The 18,934-nt window shown below is 44.6% G+C and overlaps 1 protein-coding gene across 1 annotated transcript in view; it reads left to right on the top strand.

The window, feature by feature from the left end:
- Nucleotides 1-18,934, top strand: part of LOC121558081 (signal-induced proliferation-associated 1-like protein 2) — a 166,925-nt gene that overhangs the window by 60,413 nt on the left and 87,578 nt on the right. The window contains exon 2 of the mRNA XM_045227059.1: nucleotides 5,901-6,191. Coding sequence (XP_045082994.1) covers nucleotides 5,929-6,191 — 263 coding nt within the window. The 5' untranslated portion in view covers nucleotides 5,901-5,928. The remainder of the gene's footprint in view (nucleotides 1-5,900; nucleotides 6,192-18,934) is intronic.

Below are 18,934 nucleotides of genomic sequence, written 5' to 3'. Positions count from 1 at the left end.
TTTGTGTAGCCTGTGCGGAGAGGAGAGAACAGGGATAGGCAGAGGCATAGTTGACAGGCTGCAGCAGATGGCTACAATAATGCAGAGGAGATCGGAATGAAATGAACTAAACATCAGGGAAAGGAGAGAGCAGGCCTCCCTCACCAAAAAAAAAATATATATATAACTCTCCCAACTTCCACCTCAGAAACTATAATTGTTTCACTGAACCACCCGAGTAAAACTCTCCCAACTTCCACTTTAGAAATTAGAATTGTTGTAAACTACAGCAGACTTATCAGTAGCTGTAATTAAGTACAGCAGCTACCAACCACCTAACGTTAATGCCTCGGATGAGGTTAGAAAAACAGCTGAATGGTAGCAGCTAGCTGGCTCAATCACAGGTACTCTTAAGCATGAAATAACATTGGAAACAATTAACCACAGTTGCAAAAAGTTACCAGTAGCTACCCGCTAGCTAGCTAGCTAGCTAGCTTTGTTGGTCCAAGTAGTGGGTAAGCTAGCCTCGTGCTTCGCCGGGGTCCGCCGAATACAGTCCTTACCTACAATAATTACCTACAATAACCTTCAATAACTACCTGAGTAAGCTACCTATAATACCAAACTACAATACCTACCTACAATCTAAATACATGGTTTAAGCTTTACTCAACACCATATAAGAAGCCAAGCTTACCTTTCATAACGCAACAATGATTAAACGTTGGGTAGCTAGCACAAAGATATTGTATTTAGCTACCACAGTACAGCCAGCTGGTAGTGTTGGCTGGCTAGCAATGGCTGCTGTGTTGACTTTGTTTGAAAAACGGCGTCGCTGCGAACGAATGTAGCTGGCTAAAAGGATATTGTTTTTAGTTGCAACCGTTGCTAATAGCTACTCGCCAGCTAATCCAGGAGGTGAGTTAGCTAGCTAGCTTCGTGCTACACCCGGCACCGCCGAATACAAAAGTAACCTACAATAACTACACAACAGCTACCCACAACAGCCCACGATGCCTACCTATACTACTTAATAATATACAGCCCACGATGCCTACCTATAATACCTAACTACAATCTAAATACATAGTTTAAGCCTTACTCGACAAAGCCCAAGCTATGTATAAAGCCAAACTGGCAGACTGCAATCAGTAGCCGAAATTAAGTACAGCAGCTACCAACCACCTAACGTTAATGATAATGAGGTTAGAAAAACAGCTGAAGGAGGCAGCTAGCTGGCTCAATTACAGGTACTCTTAAGCGTGAAATAACATTGGAAACAGCTAACCACAGTTGCTAAAAGTTACCGGTAGCTACCCGCTAGCTAGCTAGCTAGCTTTGTTGGTCCAAGTAGTGGGTAAGCTAGCCTCGTGCTTCGCCGGGGTCCGCCGAATACAGTCCTTACCTACAATAATTACCTACAATAACCTACAATAACTACCTGAGTAAACTACCTATAATACCTAACTACAATACCTACCTACAATCTAAATACATGGTTTAAGCTTTACTCAACACCATATAAGAAGCCAAGCTTACCTCCTGCTAGAGAAAACACAACCTCTCCCGTCAGCTGCCTGAGCGCAGAATTCATCTGGAAAATGAGCCGTGGCAACATGGTTTGAGGCACAGAGTTGTTAATCTAGTTCAACTCTCCACTAGTTATACACACACACAACTAGTTATAAACACACTACTAGTTATACACACCACTAGTTATACACACACTACTAGTTATACACACCACTAGTTATACACACACCACTAGTTATACACAACACTAGTTATACACACACCACTAGTTATACACAACACTAGTTATACACACACCACTAGTTATACACACACCACTAGTTATACACACCACTAGTTATACACACACCACTAGTTATACACACCACTAGTTATGAACACACCACTAGTTATACACACCACCAGTTATACACACACCACTAGTTATACACACCACTAGTTACACACACCACTAGTTATACACATCATTAGTTATACACACACCACTAGTTATACACTCACCACTAGTTATACACACCACTAGTTACACACACCACTAGTTATACACACACCACCAGTTATACACACCAATAGTTATACTCACACCACTAGTTATACACATCACTAGTTATACACACACCACTAGTTATACACATCACTAGTTATACACATCATTAGTTATACACACACCACTAGTTATACACACACCACTAGTTATACTCACACCACTAGTTATACACACCACTAGTTACACACACCACTAGTTATACACACCACCAGTTATACACACACCACTAGTTATACACACACCACTAGTTATACACACCACTAGTTACACACACCACTAGTTATACACACACCACCAGTTATACACATCACTAGCTATACTCACACCACTAGTTATACACACACCACTACAGCAGTTTTACAGAAGGATCCACTCCATCTGGGATTCTGGAACATGGGGAGGTATGTCAAGATGGAGGGAGGAGGTGGGAAAGGAGGAAGGAGGGAGGGAGGGAGGAGTTAGGGAAAGAGGCAGGGAGGAGGTAGGGAAGGAGGAAGGAGGTAGGGAAGGAGGTAAGGAAGGAGGAAGGAGGGAGGGAAGGAAGGAGGGAGGAGGTAGGGAAGGAGGAAGGAGGTAGGGAAGGAGGGAGGGAGAAGGTAGGGAAGGAGGAAGGAGGTAGGGAAGGAGGTAAGGAAGGAGGTAAGGAAGATGGAAGGAGGGAGGGAAGGAGAGGTTAGGGAAGGAGGGAGGGAGGTAAGGAGGAAGGAGGTAGGAAAGGAGGTAAGGAAGGAGGAAGGAGGGAGGTAAGGAGAGAGGGAGGAGGTAGGGAAGGAGGTAAGGAAGATGTAAGGAGGGAGGGAGGGAGGAGTTAGGGAAGGAGGGAGGGAGGAGGTAGGGAAGGAGGAACAAGGGAGGGAGGAGGTAGGGAATGAGGGAGGGAGGAGGTAGGGAAGGAGGAAGGAGGGAGGGAGGAGGTAGGGAAGGAGGAAGGAGGGAGGGAGGAGGTAGGGAAGGAGGGAGGGAGGCGGTAGGGAAGGAGGAAGGGAGGCGGTAGGGAAGGAGGGAAGTGGGAGGGAGGAGGTAGGGAATGAGGGAGGGAGGCGGTAGGGAAGGAGGGAGGAGGGAGGGAGGAGGTAGGGAAGGAGTAAGGATTGAGGAGGGAGTTAGTTAGCTGATATAGATATAGAGGAGAATGTCTTCTCTTCCAGGGATCAAGATGCCCTTGACCTCTTTATGATGATCTCAGTCCAGTGAGACAGTCAGAAATGGAACAGTTGCTGTGTTGTTGTTATTGCCTTGAGCACGTTGCTAACCTCTGGGCTTCTCTCTCTCTTTTTCCCTCCCTCCCTCCCTCCCTCCCTCCCTCCCCTCCCTCCCTCCCTTGAATTTCTGTTTGACATATTTTCTTCTTCTTCTTCTTCTCTCTCTCTCTCTCAATTCAATTTCAATTTCAATTTAAGGGCTTTATTGGCATGGGAAACGTGTGTTAACATTGCCAAAGCAAGTGAAGTAGATAGTAAACAAAAGTGAAATAAACAATAAATATTAACAGTAAACATTACACTCAGAAGTTTCAAAAGAATAAAGACATTTCAAATGTCATATTACGTCTATATACAGTGTTGTAACAATGTGCAAATAGTTAAAGTACAAATGGGAAAATAAATAAACATAAATATGGGTTGTATTTACAATGGTGTTTGTTCTTCACTGGTTGCCCTTTTCTTGTGGCAACAGGTCACAAATCTTGCAGCTGTGATGGCACACTGTGGTATTTCACCCAGTAGATAAGGGAGTTTATCAAAATTGGGTTTGTTTTCGAATTTTTTGTGGATCGCTGTAATCTGAGGGAAATATGTGTCTCTAATATGGTCATACATTTGGCAGAAGGTTAGGAAGTGCAGCTCAATTTCCACCTCCTTTTGTGGGCAGTGGGCACATAGCCTGTCTTCTCTTGAGAGCCAGGTCTGCCTACGGCGGCCTTTCTCAATAGCAAGGCTATGCTCACTGAGTCTGTACATAGTCAAAGCTTTCCTTAAGTTTGGATCAGTCACAGTGGTCAGGTATTCTGCCACTGTGTACTCTCTGTTTAGGGCCAAATAGCATTCTAGTTTGCTCTGTTTTTTTGTTTGTTCTTTCCAATGTGTCAAGTAATTCTCTTTTTGTTTTCTCATGATTTGGTTGGGTCTAATTGTGTTGTTGTTGTTGTTGTTGTTGTTGTCCTGGGGCTGTGTGGGGTCTGTTTGTGTTTGTGAACAGAGCCCCAGGACAAGCTTACTTAGGGGACTCTTCTCCAAGTTCATCTCTCTGTAGGTGATGGCTTTGTTATGGAAGGTTTGGGAATCGCTTCCTTTTAAGTGGTTATAGAATTTAACGGATCTTTTCTGGATTTTGATCATTAGCGGGTATTGGCCTAAGTCTGCTCTGCATGCATTATTTGGTGTTTTACGTTGTACACGGAGGATGTTTTTGCAGAATTCTGCATGCAGAGTCTCAATTTGGTGTTTGTCCCATTTTGTGAATTCTTGGTTGGTGAGCGGCCCCAGACCTCAGAACCATGAAGGGCAATGGGTTCTATAACTGATTCAAGTATTTAGCCAGATCCTAATTGGTATGTCAAATTTTATGTTCCTTTTGATGGCATAGAAGGCCCTTCTTGCCTTGTCTCTCAGATCGTTCACAGCTTTGTGGAAGTTACCTGTGGCGCTGATGTTTAGGCCGAGGTATGTATAGTTTTTTGTGTGCTCTAGGGCAACGGTGTCTAGATGGAATTTGTATTTGTGGTCCTGGCAACTGGACCTTTTTTGGAACACCATTATTTTTGTCTTACTGAGATTTACTGTCAGGGCCCAGGTCTGACAGAATCTGTGCAGAAGATCTAGGTGCTGCTGTAGGCCCTCCTTGGTTGGTGACAGAAGCACCAGATCGTCAGCAAACAGAAGACATTTGACTTCAGATTCTAGTAGGGTGAGGCCGGGTGCTGCAGACTGTTCTAGTGCCCTCGCCAATTCGTTGATATATATGTTGAAGAGGGTGGGGCTTAAACTGCATCCCTGTCTCACCCCACGGCCCTGTGGAAAGAAATGTGTGTGTTTTTTGCCAATTTTAACCGCACACTTGTTGTTTGTGTACATGGATTTTATAATGTCGTATGTTTTTTCCCCCAACCCCACTTTCCATCAATTTGTATAGCAGACCCTCATGCCAAATTGAGTCAAAAGCTTTTTTGAAATCAACAAAGCATGAGAAGACTTTGCCTTTGTTTTGGTTTGTTTGTTTGTCAATTAGGGTGTGCAGGGTGAATACGTGGTCTGTCGTACGGTAATTTGGTAAAAAGCCAATTTGACATTTGCTCAGTACATTGTTTTCACTGAGGAAATGAACTAGTCTGCTGTTAATGATAATGCAGAGGATTTTCCCAAGGTTGCTGTTGACGCATATCCCACGGTAGTTATTGGGGTCAAATTTGTCTCCACTTTTGTGGATTGGGGTGATCAGTCCTTGGTTCCAGATATTGGGGAAGATGCCAGAGCTAAGGATGATGTTAAAGAGTTTAAGTATAGCTAATATAGTCTTTATATTTTATCATTTCATTGAGGATACCATCAACACCACAGGACTTTTTGGGTTGAAGGGTTTGTATTTTGTCCTGTAGTTCATTCAATGTAATTATCTTTCTGTGTCTCTTTCTGTGTCTCTTTCTGTGTCTCTCTATGTCTCTCTCTCTCTCTCTCTCTCTCTCTCTCTCTCTCTCTCTCTCTCTCTCTCTCTCTCTCTCTCTCTCTCTCTCTCTCTCTCTCTCTCTCTCTCTCTCTCTCTCTCTCTCTCTCTCTCTCTCTCTCTCTCTCTCTCTCTCTCTCTCTCTCTCTCTCTCTCTCTCTCTCTCCTACTCTCTCTCTAGGGGCTGTTCTGAGCTCTACCGTATCCCCATGGTAGAGTATAAGTTGGACAGTGAAGGGACACCATGTGAGTACAAGACCCCATTTAGACGAAACACCACCTGGCACAGGGTACCCACGCCAGCAGGTCAGCCCTCCCACCCCAACACCAACACCCCTGCCCGGGGTTCCCCCACCCAGGGACACCCCGACCGGGCAGACAGAGACAGGATTGGACAGCAGGTCCTCCAGCAGGGACAGACTGCTATCCCACGATCCACCTCCTTCGACAGAAAGCTGCCAGACGGATCCAGGTAAGGAACCACTGAGCTGAGCACCTGGATAAACCTTACAGTGTGTTTCACTTGTTCTCTCTCTCTCTCTCTCTCTCTCTCTCTCTCTCTCTCTCTCTCTCTCTCTCTCTATCTCTAGGGGCTGTTCTGAGCTGTACTGTTTCGCTTAACTCTCTTTCCTTCTCTCTCTCTCTCTCCCTCTCTCCCTCTCTCCCTCTCTTCCTCTCTCCCTCTCTTTCTCTCCCTCTTTCTCTCTCTCTCTTGCTCTCTCTCTGTGTTTCGTTTAACTCTCTTTCCTTCTCTCTCTCTCTCTCTCTCTCTCTACTTCTCTCACAATTACTCTCTCTCTCTCTCTCTCTCTCACGATTTCAATCCCTCTCCCTCTCTCTCTCTCTCTCTCTCCCTCTCTCTCCCTCTCTCTCTGTCTCTCTCTGTGTTTCGTTTAACTGTCTTTCCTTCTCTCTCTCTCTACTTCTCTCACAATTACTCTCTCTCTCTATCACGATCTCAATCCCTCTCCTCTTTCTCTCTCTCTCGCTCTCTGTCTCTCTCCCTCTCCTTCTCCCTCTCTCTCTCTCTCTCTCTCTCTCTCTCTCTGTGTGTTTCGTTTAACTCTTTCCTTCTCGTTCTCTCTACTTCTCTCACAATTACTCTCTCTCTCTCTCTCTCTCTCTCTCTCTCTCTCTCTCTGTGTCTCTGTCTCTCTCTCTCTCTCTCTCTCTCTCTCTCTCTCTCTCTCTGTGTCTCTCTCTCTCTCTCTCTGTCTCTCTCTCTCTCTCTCTCTCTCTCCTCTGTTTTCTGTTAGCTAAGGTGTCTGATTTAACCATAAAGTCTGAGGTGTGAGGCTCTAGATATTTGATGAACCCATGTTTGGATATTCAGGGGACAATGCTGTGATTCAGATTGCATGAGAAGAGAGGCTATTTTACACACTACACACTATTTTACACACTATGTCACAAGACCCAGGACTTCTAGTCTTCACTCATTTCAACAGATATTTAAGGCAAACTAGTCACTGAATCCTAGTCTTTTTCCACTCATTTAAAAAATACTCAGTGACCGATGTGAAGATATTTTTTTATGTAGCATTTCATTCCAATTATCTGTACAGGCATCTCCCTCCCTCCCTCCCTCCACAGTAATTTGTTCACATAATGAAACCCCCTGTGGTGATGATACATTTTCCTTAGTGCCATGTAGGAATAATGACAACTTCCTCTCCCCAATCACAGTCACCACCAGGGATGGCAGGCAGTTATATATGTCTCTTCTCCATAGCAAGAGGGAGGGGAGAAAGAAGGTGACAGACAGAAACACTGACAGGGCTGCTAATTATACATGAAACCAGGAGGGAACACTCTTCTCTTCTCTTGTCTTTTCTTCCTCTGGCCATAATACACATTATTATGCTGAAAGGGATGGAGAAAGTGGAGAGAGAGAGAGAGATAAAGTGAGAGCGAGAGAGAGATGGGGAATCTGGTGGGAGTTAAAGGAAAGATTCACCCATTTTGAATGTTAAATAATTTTTGTGCATATCTGAGCGATGTTCAATGGGTAATTTCATGTTTTCAAATCAAATTTTATTTGACACATGCTTCGTAAACAACAGGTGTAGACTAACAGTGAAATGCTGACTTATAGGCCCTTCCCAACAATACAGAGAGAAAGACAATAAATAATAGAAAATTAATAACACAAGGAATAAATCCACAATGAGTAACGATAACTTGGCTATATACACGGGGTACCAGTACCAAGTCGATGTGCAGGGGTACAAGGTACAGTAATTGAGGTAGATATGTACACTACCAGTCAAAAGTTGACACACCTACTCATTCAAGGGTTTTTCTTTATTTTTACTATTTTTTATATTGTAGAATAATAGTGAAGACATCAAAACGATGAAATAACACATATGGAATCATGTAGTAACCAAAAAAGTGTTAAACAAATCAAAACATATTATATATTTGAGATTCTTCAAATACAGTGAGGGAAAAAAGTATTTCATCCCCTGCTGATTTTGTACGTTTGCCCACTAAATTATCAGTCTATAATTTTAATGGTAGGTTAATTTGAACAGTGAGAGACAGAATAACAACAAAAAATTCAAGAAAAACGCATGTAAGAAATTTTATAAATTGATTTTCGTTTTAATGAGGGAAATAAGTATTTGACCCCCTCTCAATCAGAAAGATTTCTCGTTCCCAGGTGTCTTTTATACAGGTAACGAGCTGAGATTAGGAGCACACTCTTAAAGGGAGTGCTCCTAATCTTAGTTTGTTACCTGTATAAAATACATCTGTCCACAGAAGATGTCAAACTGCCAAACATGCCCTCGTAAAACTGACTATCCTACCGATCCTTGACTTCGGCGATGTCATTTACAAAATAGCCTCCAACACTCTACTCAGCAAAATGGATGTAGTCTATCACAGTGCCATCCGTTTTGTCACCAAAGCCCATATACTACCCACCATTGTGACATGTACGCTCTCGTTGGCTGGCCCTCACTACATATTAGTCGCCAAACCCACTGGCTCCAGGCCATCTATAAATCACTGCTAGGCAAATCCCTGTCTTATCTTAGCTCACTGGTCACCATAGCAACACCTACCCGTAGTATGCGCTCCAGCAGGTATATCTCACTGGTCATCCGCAAAGCCAACACCTCCTTTGGCCGCCATTCCTTCCAGTTCTCTGCTGCCAATGACTGGAACGAACTGCAAATATCTCTGAAGCTGGAGACACTTATCTCCCTCACTAACTTTAAGCATCAGTTGTCAGAGCAGCTTACCGATCACTGCACCTGTACACAGCCATTCTGAAATTAGCCCACCCAACTACCTCATCCCTATATTATTTATTTTGCTAATTTGCACCCCAGTATCTCTATTTGCACATAATCTTTTGCACATCTATCATTCCAGTGTTAATACGAAATTGTAACTATTTTGCGCTATGGCCTATATATTGCCTTACTTCCATAACTTAAACATTTTTGACTTTATGTTTTGTTTGCCCCATATGTAACTCTGTGTTGTCGTTTTTTGGATCTTGTTAATGATCTCCAGGCAGCTGGGACCATAGTTACCAAGAAAACAATTGGTAACACACTACGCCGTGAAGGACTGAAATCCTGCGGCGCCCGCAAGGTCCCCCTGCTCAAGAAAGCACATATACAGGCCCGTCTGAAGTTTGCCAATGAACATCTGAATGATTCAGAGGAGAACTGGGTGAAAGTGTTGTGGTCAGATGAGACCAAAATCGAGCTCTTTGGCATCAACTCAACTCGCTGTGTTTGGAGGAGGAGTAATGCTGCCTATGACCCCAAGAACACCATCCCCACCGTCAAACATGGAGGTGGAAACATTATGCTTTGGGGGTGTTTTTCTGCTAAGGGGACAGGACAACTTCCCTGCATCAAAGGGACGATGGACGGGGCCATTTACCGTCAAATCTTGGGTGAGAACCTCCTTCCCTCAGCCAGGGCATTGAAAATGGGTCGTGGATGGGTATTCCAGCATGACCATGACCCAAAACACACGGCCAAGGCAACAAAGGAGTGGCTCAAGAAGAAGCATATTAAGGTCCTGGAGTGGCCTAGCCAGTCTCCAGACCTTAATCCCATAGCAAATCTGTGGAGGGAGCTGAAGGTTCGAGTTGCCAAACGTCAGCCTCGAAACCTTAATGACTTGGAGAAGCTCTGCAAAGAGGAGTGGAACAAAATCCCTCCTGAGATGTGTGCAAACCTGGTGGCCAACTACAAGAAACATCTGACCTCTGTGATTGCCAACAAGGGTTTTGCCACCAAATACTAAGTCATGTTTTGCAGAGGGGTCAAATACTTATTTCCCTCATTAAAACGCAAATCAATTTATAACATTTTTGACATTAGTTTTTCTGGATTTTTTGTTTGTTATTCTGTCTCTCACTGTTCAAATAAACCTACCATTAAAATTATAGACGGATCATGTTTTTGTCAGTGGGCAAACTTACAAAATCAGCAGGGGATCAAATACTTCTTCCCCCTGGCTGTATGTACCCCAACCACCAAGATACACAGTCAGCAAGATGAGCGTTAAATGATGAAAACATCAGTAGCCTAAACATCACTATAAGTACCAAGTAGCCTTGATAAATAATATAAATCAGCGCAAAAGCCATAATGGCATTATAATGAATGTGTCAGTATGACAGCAGTTTACATTGTGTGGATGGATCAGGACAATGGCGTCAGTTGGATTTCAGTTATCCGTTTTCTTAACAGTTGACGCAAATATTTCATAACATTCACTTGCTTGACACACTTTGACCCTTTGTTTGGTTGTAGTGGGTAATAAGCTCCAGTTTTCTCTTTGTGTTCCCATTGTCTTGTCATTCTTCAGCTCAGTAGTGGAGCATGACTGCTGTTTTTCTCAGAGGGAGGGAGCTCCCATCTCACTTTGTTTATGGTGCCAGCCAGGCTTGTTTTCTTTGCAATCAACTTGTTCTCCAATGACAGTGAAGTGGAGAAGTTGTCCATGGTGACGTTTCTCCCCTTACCAACGTAAGGTTCCCACAAGTCTCATCACCACATTCTCCAGCCTCATCACCACATTCTCCAGCCTCATCACCACATTCTCCAGCCTCATCACCACATTCTCCAGCCTCATCACCACATTCTCCAGCCTCATCACCACGTTCTCCAGCTTCATCACCACATTCTCCAGCCTCATCACCACATTCTCCAGCCTCATCACCACATTCTCCAGCCTCATCACCACATTCTCCAGCCTCATCACCACATTCTCCAGCCTCATCACCACATTCTCCAGCCTCATCACCACATTCTCCAGCCTCATCACCACATTCTCCAGCCTCATCACCACATTCTCCAGCCTCATCACCACATTCTCCAGCCTCATCACCACATTCTCCAGCCTCATCACCACATTCTCCAGCCTCATCACCACATTCTCCATCCTCATCACCACATTCTCCAGCCTCATCACCACGTTCCCCAGTCTCATCACCACATTCTCCGACACTCGCTCACCTGCTGCCAGATGTGGATATTTTTCCAGATATTGAAAGCCGTTCAGCATGTACAATTACAGATGGTCTCACTACTCCAAGTAGGCCAGAGTAGACTGATGAGACTGCTGTGATTCGGTGTACTGTTGTAGGGTACATACCATTTAGAGATTATAATTAGAATGGATCAATACAATAGAATGGCCCGCCCTGTTCTTCATTCACAATTGGTGATTACATAATTATGCATTGTTCGCTTCCCCTCGCTCATCAACTCACCCTTTCTCCCCCTTCCTCCCCATCATACTTTACATAATTTATTTCATCTGTTATATGTATGAAATTAGTTTTAGTATGTTCAGTTTCAAGGCAATTATCTGGGTGATTATCAGCTGGGCACTGCACTTTCAACTGTCAGAAGAAGGAGCGGAGCAGGCCCTACTGTTGGGAGAAGCAGCGGAGCAGGCCCTACTGTTGGAAGAAGGAGCGGAGCAGGCCCTACTGTTGGGAGAAGGAGCGGAGCAGACCCTACTGTTGGGAGAAGGAGGGGAGCAGGCCCTACTGTTGGAAGAAGGAGCGGCGCAGGCCCTACTGTTGGAAGAAGGACAGGCAAAGGAGGAAAACCATTCAATAAAATGACATGGTCCTGCTCCATACATTAGTACTACAATGGTCCTGTCCATACATTAGACCTATAATGGTCCTGTCCATACAGTAGTCCTACAATGGTCCACCTCTGGCCTGCTGGCCCCCCTACCTCTGCGGAAGCACAGTTCCTGCTCAGCCCAGTCAAAACTGTTCGCTGCTCTGGCACCCCAATGGTGGAACAAGCTCCCTCTCTCACCACCTTCCGGAGACACTTGAAACCCCACCTCTTTAAGGAATACCTGGGATAGGATAAAGTAATCCTTCTACCCCCCCCGAAAAAGAGAACAAATAAAAAAATAATAATTGTAAAGTGGTTATCCCACTGGCTATAAGGTGAATGCACCAATTTGTAAGTCGCTCTGGATAAGAGCGTCTGCTAAATGACGTAAATGTAAATGTAAATGTCCTGTCCATACAGTAGTCCTACAATGGTCCTGTCCATACAGTAGTCTTACAATGGTCCTGCTCCATACAGTAGTCTTACAATTGTCCTGCTCCATACATTAGTCCTACAATGGTCCTGCTCCATACAGTAGTCCTACAATGGTCCTGTCCATACAGTAGTCCTACAATGGTCCTGCTCCATACTTTAGTCCTACAATGGTCCTGCTCCATAGAGTAGTCCTACAATGGTCCTGTCCATACAGTAGTCCTACAATGGTCCTGCTCCATACTTTAGTCCTACAATGGTCCTGCTCCCTACAGTAGTCCTACAATGGTCCTGCTCCATACAATAGTCCTACAATGGTCCTGCTCCATACATTAGTCCTACAATGGTCCTGTCCATACAGTAGTCCTACAATGGTCCTGCTCCATACATTGGTCCTACAATGGTCCTGCTCCATACAGTAGTCATTCAATGGTCCTGTCCATACAGTAGTCCTACAAAGGTCCTGCTCCATACTTTAGTCCTACAATGGTCCTGCTCCCTACAGTAGTCCTACAATGGTCCTGTTCCATACAGTAGTCCTACAATGGCCCTGCTTCATACAGTAGTCCGACAATGGTCCTGCTCCATACAGTAGTCCTACAATGGTCCTGCTCCATACAGTAGTCCTACAATGGTCCTGTCCATACAGTAGACCTACAATGGTCCTGCTCCATATAGTAGTCCTACAATGAACCTGTCCATACAGTAGTCCTACAATGGTCCTGCTCCATACAGTAGTCCTACAATAGTCCTGTCCATACAGTAGTCCTACAATGGTCCTGTCCATACAGTAGTCCTACAATGGTCCTGTCCATACAATAGTCATACAATGGTCCTGTCCATACAGTAGTCCTACAATGGCCCTGCTCCATACAGTAGTCCTACAATGGTCCTGTCCATACAGTAGTCCTACAATATTCCTGTCCATACTGTAGTCCTACAATGGTCCTGTCAATACAGTAGTCCTACAATGGTCCTATCCATACAGTAGTCCTACAATGGTCCTGTCCATACAGTAGTCCTACAATGGTCCTGTCCATACAGTAGTCCTACAATGGTCCTGGTCCATACAGTAGTCCTATAATGGTCCTGCTCCATACAGTAGTCCTACAATGGTCCTGCTCCATACAGTAGTCCTACAATGGTCCTGTCCATACAGTAGTCCTACAAAGGTCCTGCTCCATATTTTAGTCCTATAATGGTCCTGCTCCCTACAGTAGTCCTACAAAGGTCCTGTCCATACAGTTGTCCTACAATGGTCCTGTCCATACAGTAGTCCTACAAAGGTCCTGCTCCATATTTTAGTCATATAATGGTCCTGCTCCATACAGTAGTCCTACAATGGTCCTGCTCCATACAGTAGTCCTACAATGGTCCTGCTCAATACAGTAGTCCTACAATGGTCCTGCTCCATACAATAGTCATACAATGGTACTGCTCCATACAGTAGTCCTACAATGGTCCTGCTCCATACAGTAGTCCTACAATGGTCCTGCTCCATACAATAGTCATACAATGGTCCTGCTCCATACATTATTCCTACAATGGTCCTCCTCCATACAGTAGTCCTACAAGGGTCCTCCTCCATACAGTAGTCCTACAATGGTCCTGTCCATACAGTAGTCCTACAATGGTCCTGCTCCATATAGTAGTCCTACAATGGTCCTGTCCATACGGTAGTCCTACAAAGGTCCTGCTCCATACTTTAGTCCTACAATGGTCCTGTTCCCTACAGTAGTCCTACAATGGTCCTGCTCCATACAGTAGTCCTACAAATGGTCCTGTCCATACAGTAGTCCTACAATGGCCCTGCTCCATACAGTAGACCTACAAAGGTCCTGTCCATACAATAGTCCTACAATGGTCCTGTCCATACAGTAGTCCTACAATGGCCCTGCTCCATACAGTAGTCCTACAATGGTCCTGTCCATACAGTAGTCCTACAATATTCCTGTCCATACTGTAGTCCTACAATGGTCCTGTCCATACAGTAGTCCTACAATGGTCCTGTCCATACAGTAGTCCTACAATGGTCCTATCCATACAGTAGTCCTACAATGGTCCTGTCCATACAGTAGTCCTTCAATGGTCCTGTCCATACAGTAGTCCTACAATGGTCCTGTCCATACAGTAGTCCTACAATGGTCCTGCTCCATACGGTAATCCTACAATGGTCCTGCTCCTTACAGTAGTCCTATAATGGTCCTGCTCCATACAGTAGTCCTACAATGGTCCTGCTCCATACAGTAGTCCTACAAAGGTCCTGCTCCATATTTTAGTCCTATAATGGTCCTGCTCCATACAGTAGTCCTACAATGGTCCTGCTCTATACAGTAGTCGTACAATGGTCCTGCTCCATACAATAGTCCTACAATTTTCCTGCTCCATACATTAGTCCTACAATGGCCCTGCTCCATACAGTAGTCCTACAATGGTCCTGCTCCATACAGTAGTCCTACAATGGTCCTGTTCATACAGTAGTCCTACAATGGTCCTGTTCATACAGTAGTCCTACAAAGGTCCTGCTCCATACTTTAGTCCTACAATGGTCCTGCTCCCTACAGTAGTCGTACAATGGTCCTGCTCCATACAATAGTCCTACAATTGTCCTGCTCTATACATTAGTCCTACAATGGTCCTGCTCCATACAATAGTCCTACAATGGTCCTGCTCCATACATTAGTCCTACAATTGTCCTGTCCATACTGTAGTCCTACAATGGTCCTGCTCCATACAGTAGTCCTACAATGGTCCTGCTCCATACAGTAGTCAAACAATGGTCCTGCTCCATACAGTAGTCCTACAATGGTCATGCTCCATACAGTAGTCCTACAATGGTCCTGTCCTTACAGTAGTCCTACAATGGTCCCATCCATACAGTTGTCCTTCAATGGTCCTGTCCATACAGTAGTCCTACAATGGTCCTGTCCTTACAGTAGTCCTACAATGGTCCTGTCCATACAGTAGTCCTACAATGGTCCTGCTCCATACTTTAGCCCTATAATGGTCCTGCTCCCTACAGTAGTCCTACAATGGTCCTGCTCCATACAATAGTCCTACAATGGTCCTACCCCATACATTAGTCCTACAATGGTCCTGTCCATACAGTAGTCCTACAATGGTCCTGCTCCATACAGTAGTCCTACAATGGTCTTGCTCCATACAATAGTCCTACAATGGTCCTGCCCCATACATTAGTCCTACAATGGTCCTGCTCCCTACAGTAGTCCTACAATGGTCCTGCTCCATACATTAGTCCTACAATGGTCCTGCTCCCTACAGTAGTCCTACAATGGTCCTGCTCCATACAACAGTCCTAAAATGGCCCTGCTCCATACAGTAGTCCTACAATGGTCCTGTCCATACAGTAGTCCTACAATGGTCCTGTCCATACAATAGTCCTACAATGGTCCTGTCCATACATTATTCCTACAATGGTCCTGCTCCATATAGTAGTCCTACAATGGTCCTGTCCATACAGTAGTCCTACAATGGTCCTGTCCATACAGTAGTCCTACAATGGTCCTATCTATACAGTAGTCCTACAATGGTCCTGTCCATACAGTATTCCTACAATGGTCCTGTCCATACAGTTGTCCTACAATGGTCCTGTCCATACAGTATTCCTACAATGGTCCTGCTCCATATAGTAGTTCTACAATGGTCCTGTCCATACAGTAGTCCTACAATGGTCCTGCTCCATATGGTAGTCCTACAATGGTTCTGCTCCATAAAGTAGTCCTACAATGATCCTGCTCCATACAGTAGTCCTACAATGGTCCTGTCCATACAGTAGTCCTACAATGGTCCTGCTCCATACTTTAGTCCTACAATGGTCCTGCTCCATACAATAGTCCTGCTCCATACAATAGTCCTACAATGGTCCTGTCCATACAGTATTCCTACAATGGTCCTGCTCCATATAGTAGTCCTACAATGGTCCTGTCCATACAATAGTCATACAATGGTCCTGTCCATACAGTAGTCCTACAATGGCCCTGCTCCATACAGTAGTCCTACAATGGTCCTGTCCATACAGTAGTCCTACAATATTCCTGTCCATACTGTAGTCCTACAATGGTCCTGTCAATACAGTAGTCCTACAATGGTCCTATCCATACAGTAGTCCTACAATGGTCCTGTCCATACAGTAGTCCTAAAATGGTCCTGTCCATACAGTAGTCCTACAAAGGTCCTGCTCCATATTTTAGTCCTATAATGGTCCTGCTCCATACAGTAGTCCTACAATGGTCCTGCTCCATACAGTAGTCCTACAATGGTCCTGTCCATACAGTAGTCCTACAAAGGTCCTGCTCCATATTTTAGTCATATAATGGTCCTGCTCCATACAGTAGTGCTACAATGGTCCTGCTCCATACAGTAGTCCTACAATGGTCCTGCTCAATACAGTAGTCCTACAATGGTCCTGCTCCATACGGTAATCCTACAATGGTCCTGCTCCATACAGTAGTTCTACAATGGTCCTGCTCCATACAGTAGTCCTACAATGGTCCTGCTCAATACAGTAGTCCTACAATGGTCCTGTCCATACAGTAGTCCTACAAAGGTCCTGCTCCATATTTTAGTCATATAATGGTCCTGCTCCATACATTAGTCCTACAATGGTCCTGCTCCATACGGTAATCCTACAATGGTCCTGCTCCATACAGTAGTCCTACAATGGTCCTGCTCAATACAGTAGTCCTACAATGGTCCTGCTCCATACAGTAGTCCTACAATGGTCCTGCTCCATACAGTAGTCCTACAATGGTCCTGTCCATACAGTAGTCCTACAAAGGTCCTGCTCCATATTTTAGTCATATAATGGTCCTGCTCCATACAGTAGTGCTACAATGGTCCTGCTCCATACAGTAGTCCTACAATGGTCCTGCTCCATACAGTAGTGCTACAATGGTCCTGCTCCATACAGTTGTCCTACAATGGTCCTGCTCCATACGGTAATCCTACAATGGTCCTGCTCCATACAGTAGTTCTACAATGGTCCTGCTCCATACAGTAGTCCTAAAATGGTCCTGTCCATACAGTAGTCCTACAAAGGTCCTGCTCCATATTTTAGTCCTATAATGGTCCTGCTCCATACAGTAGTCCTACAATGGTCCTGCTCCATACAGTAGTCCTACAATGGTCCTGTCCATACAGTAGTCCTACAAAGGTCCTGCTCCATATTTTAGTCATATAATGGTCCTGCTCCATACAGTAGTGCTACAATGGTCCTGCTCCATACAGTAGTCCTACAATGGTCCTGCTCAATACAGTAGTCCTACAATGGTCCTGCTCCATACAATAGTCATACAATGGTACTGCTCCATACAGTAGTCCTACAATGGTCCTGCTCCATACAGTAGTCCTACAATGGTCCTGCTCCATACAATAGTCCTACAATATTCCTGTCCATACTGTAGTCCTACAATGGTCCTGTCCATACAGTAGTCCTACAATGGTCCTGTCCATACAGTAGTCCTACAATGGTCCTGTCCATACAATAGTCCTACAATTTTCCTGCTCCATACATTAGTCCTACAATGGTCCTGTCCATACAGTAGTCCTACAATGGCCCTGCTCCATACAGTAGTCCTACAATGGTCCTGCTCCATACAGTAGTCCTACAATGGTCCTGCTCCATACAATAGTCCTACAATGGTCCTACCCCATACATTAGTCCTACAATGGTCCTGTCCATACAGTAGTCCTACAATGGTCCTGCTCCATACAGTAGTCCTACAGTGGTCTTGCTCCATACAATAGTCCTACAATGGTCCTGCCCCATACATTAGTCCTACAATGGTCCTGCTCCCTACAGTAGTCCTACAATGGTCCTGCTCCATACATTAGTCCTACAATGGTCCTGCTCCCTACAGTAGTCCTACAATGGTCCTGCTCCATACAACAGTCCTACAATGGCCCTGCTCCATACAGTAGTCCTACAATGGTCCTGTCCATACAGTAGTCCTACAATGGTCCTGTCCATACAATAGTCCTACAATGGTCCTGTCCATACATTATTCCTACAATGGTCCTGCTCCATATAGTAGTCCTACAATGGTCCTGTCCATACAGTAGTCCTACAATGGTCCTGTCCATACAGTAGTCCTACAATGGTCCTATCCATACAGTAGTCCTACAATGGTCCTGTCCATACAGTATTCCTACAATGGTCCTGTCCATACAGTTGTCCTACAATGGTCCTGTCCATACAGTATTCCTACAATGGTCCTGCTCCATATAGTAGTTCTACAATGGTCCTGTCCATACAGTAGTCCTACAATGGTCCTGCTCCATATGGTAGTCCTACAATGGTTCTGCTCCATAAAGTAGTCCTACAATGATCCTGCTCCATATAGTAGTCCTACAATGGTCCTGTCCATACAGTAGTCCTACAATGGTCCTGCTCCATACTTTAGTCCTACAATGGTCCTGCTCCATACAATAGTCCTGCTCCATACAATAGTCCTACAATGGTCCTGTCCATACAGTATTCCTACAATGGTCCTGCTCCATATAGTAGTTCTACAATGGTCCTGTCCATACAGTAGTCCTACAATGGTCCTGCTCCATATGGTAGTCCTACAATGGTTCTGCTCCATAAAGTAGTCCTACAATGGTCCTGCTCCATACAGTAGTCCTACAATGGTCCTGTCCATACAGT

This window comes from Coregonus clupeaformis, chromosome 18 (assembly GCF_020615455.1).
Source record: "Coregonus clupeaformis isolate EN_2021a chromosome 18, ASM2061545v1, whole genome shotgun sequence".
Classification (NCBI taxonomy): Eukaryota; Metazoa; Chordata; class Actinopteri; order Salmoniformes; family Salmonidae; genus Coregonus; species Coregonus clupeaformis.
Note: the sequence above shows the minus strand (reverse complement) of the source record. Positions and strands in the feature narration are given on the sequence as shown.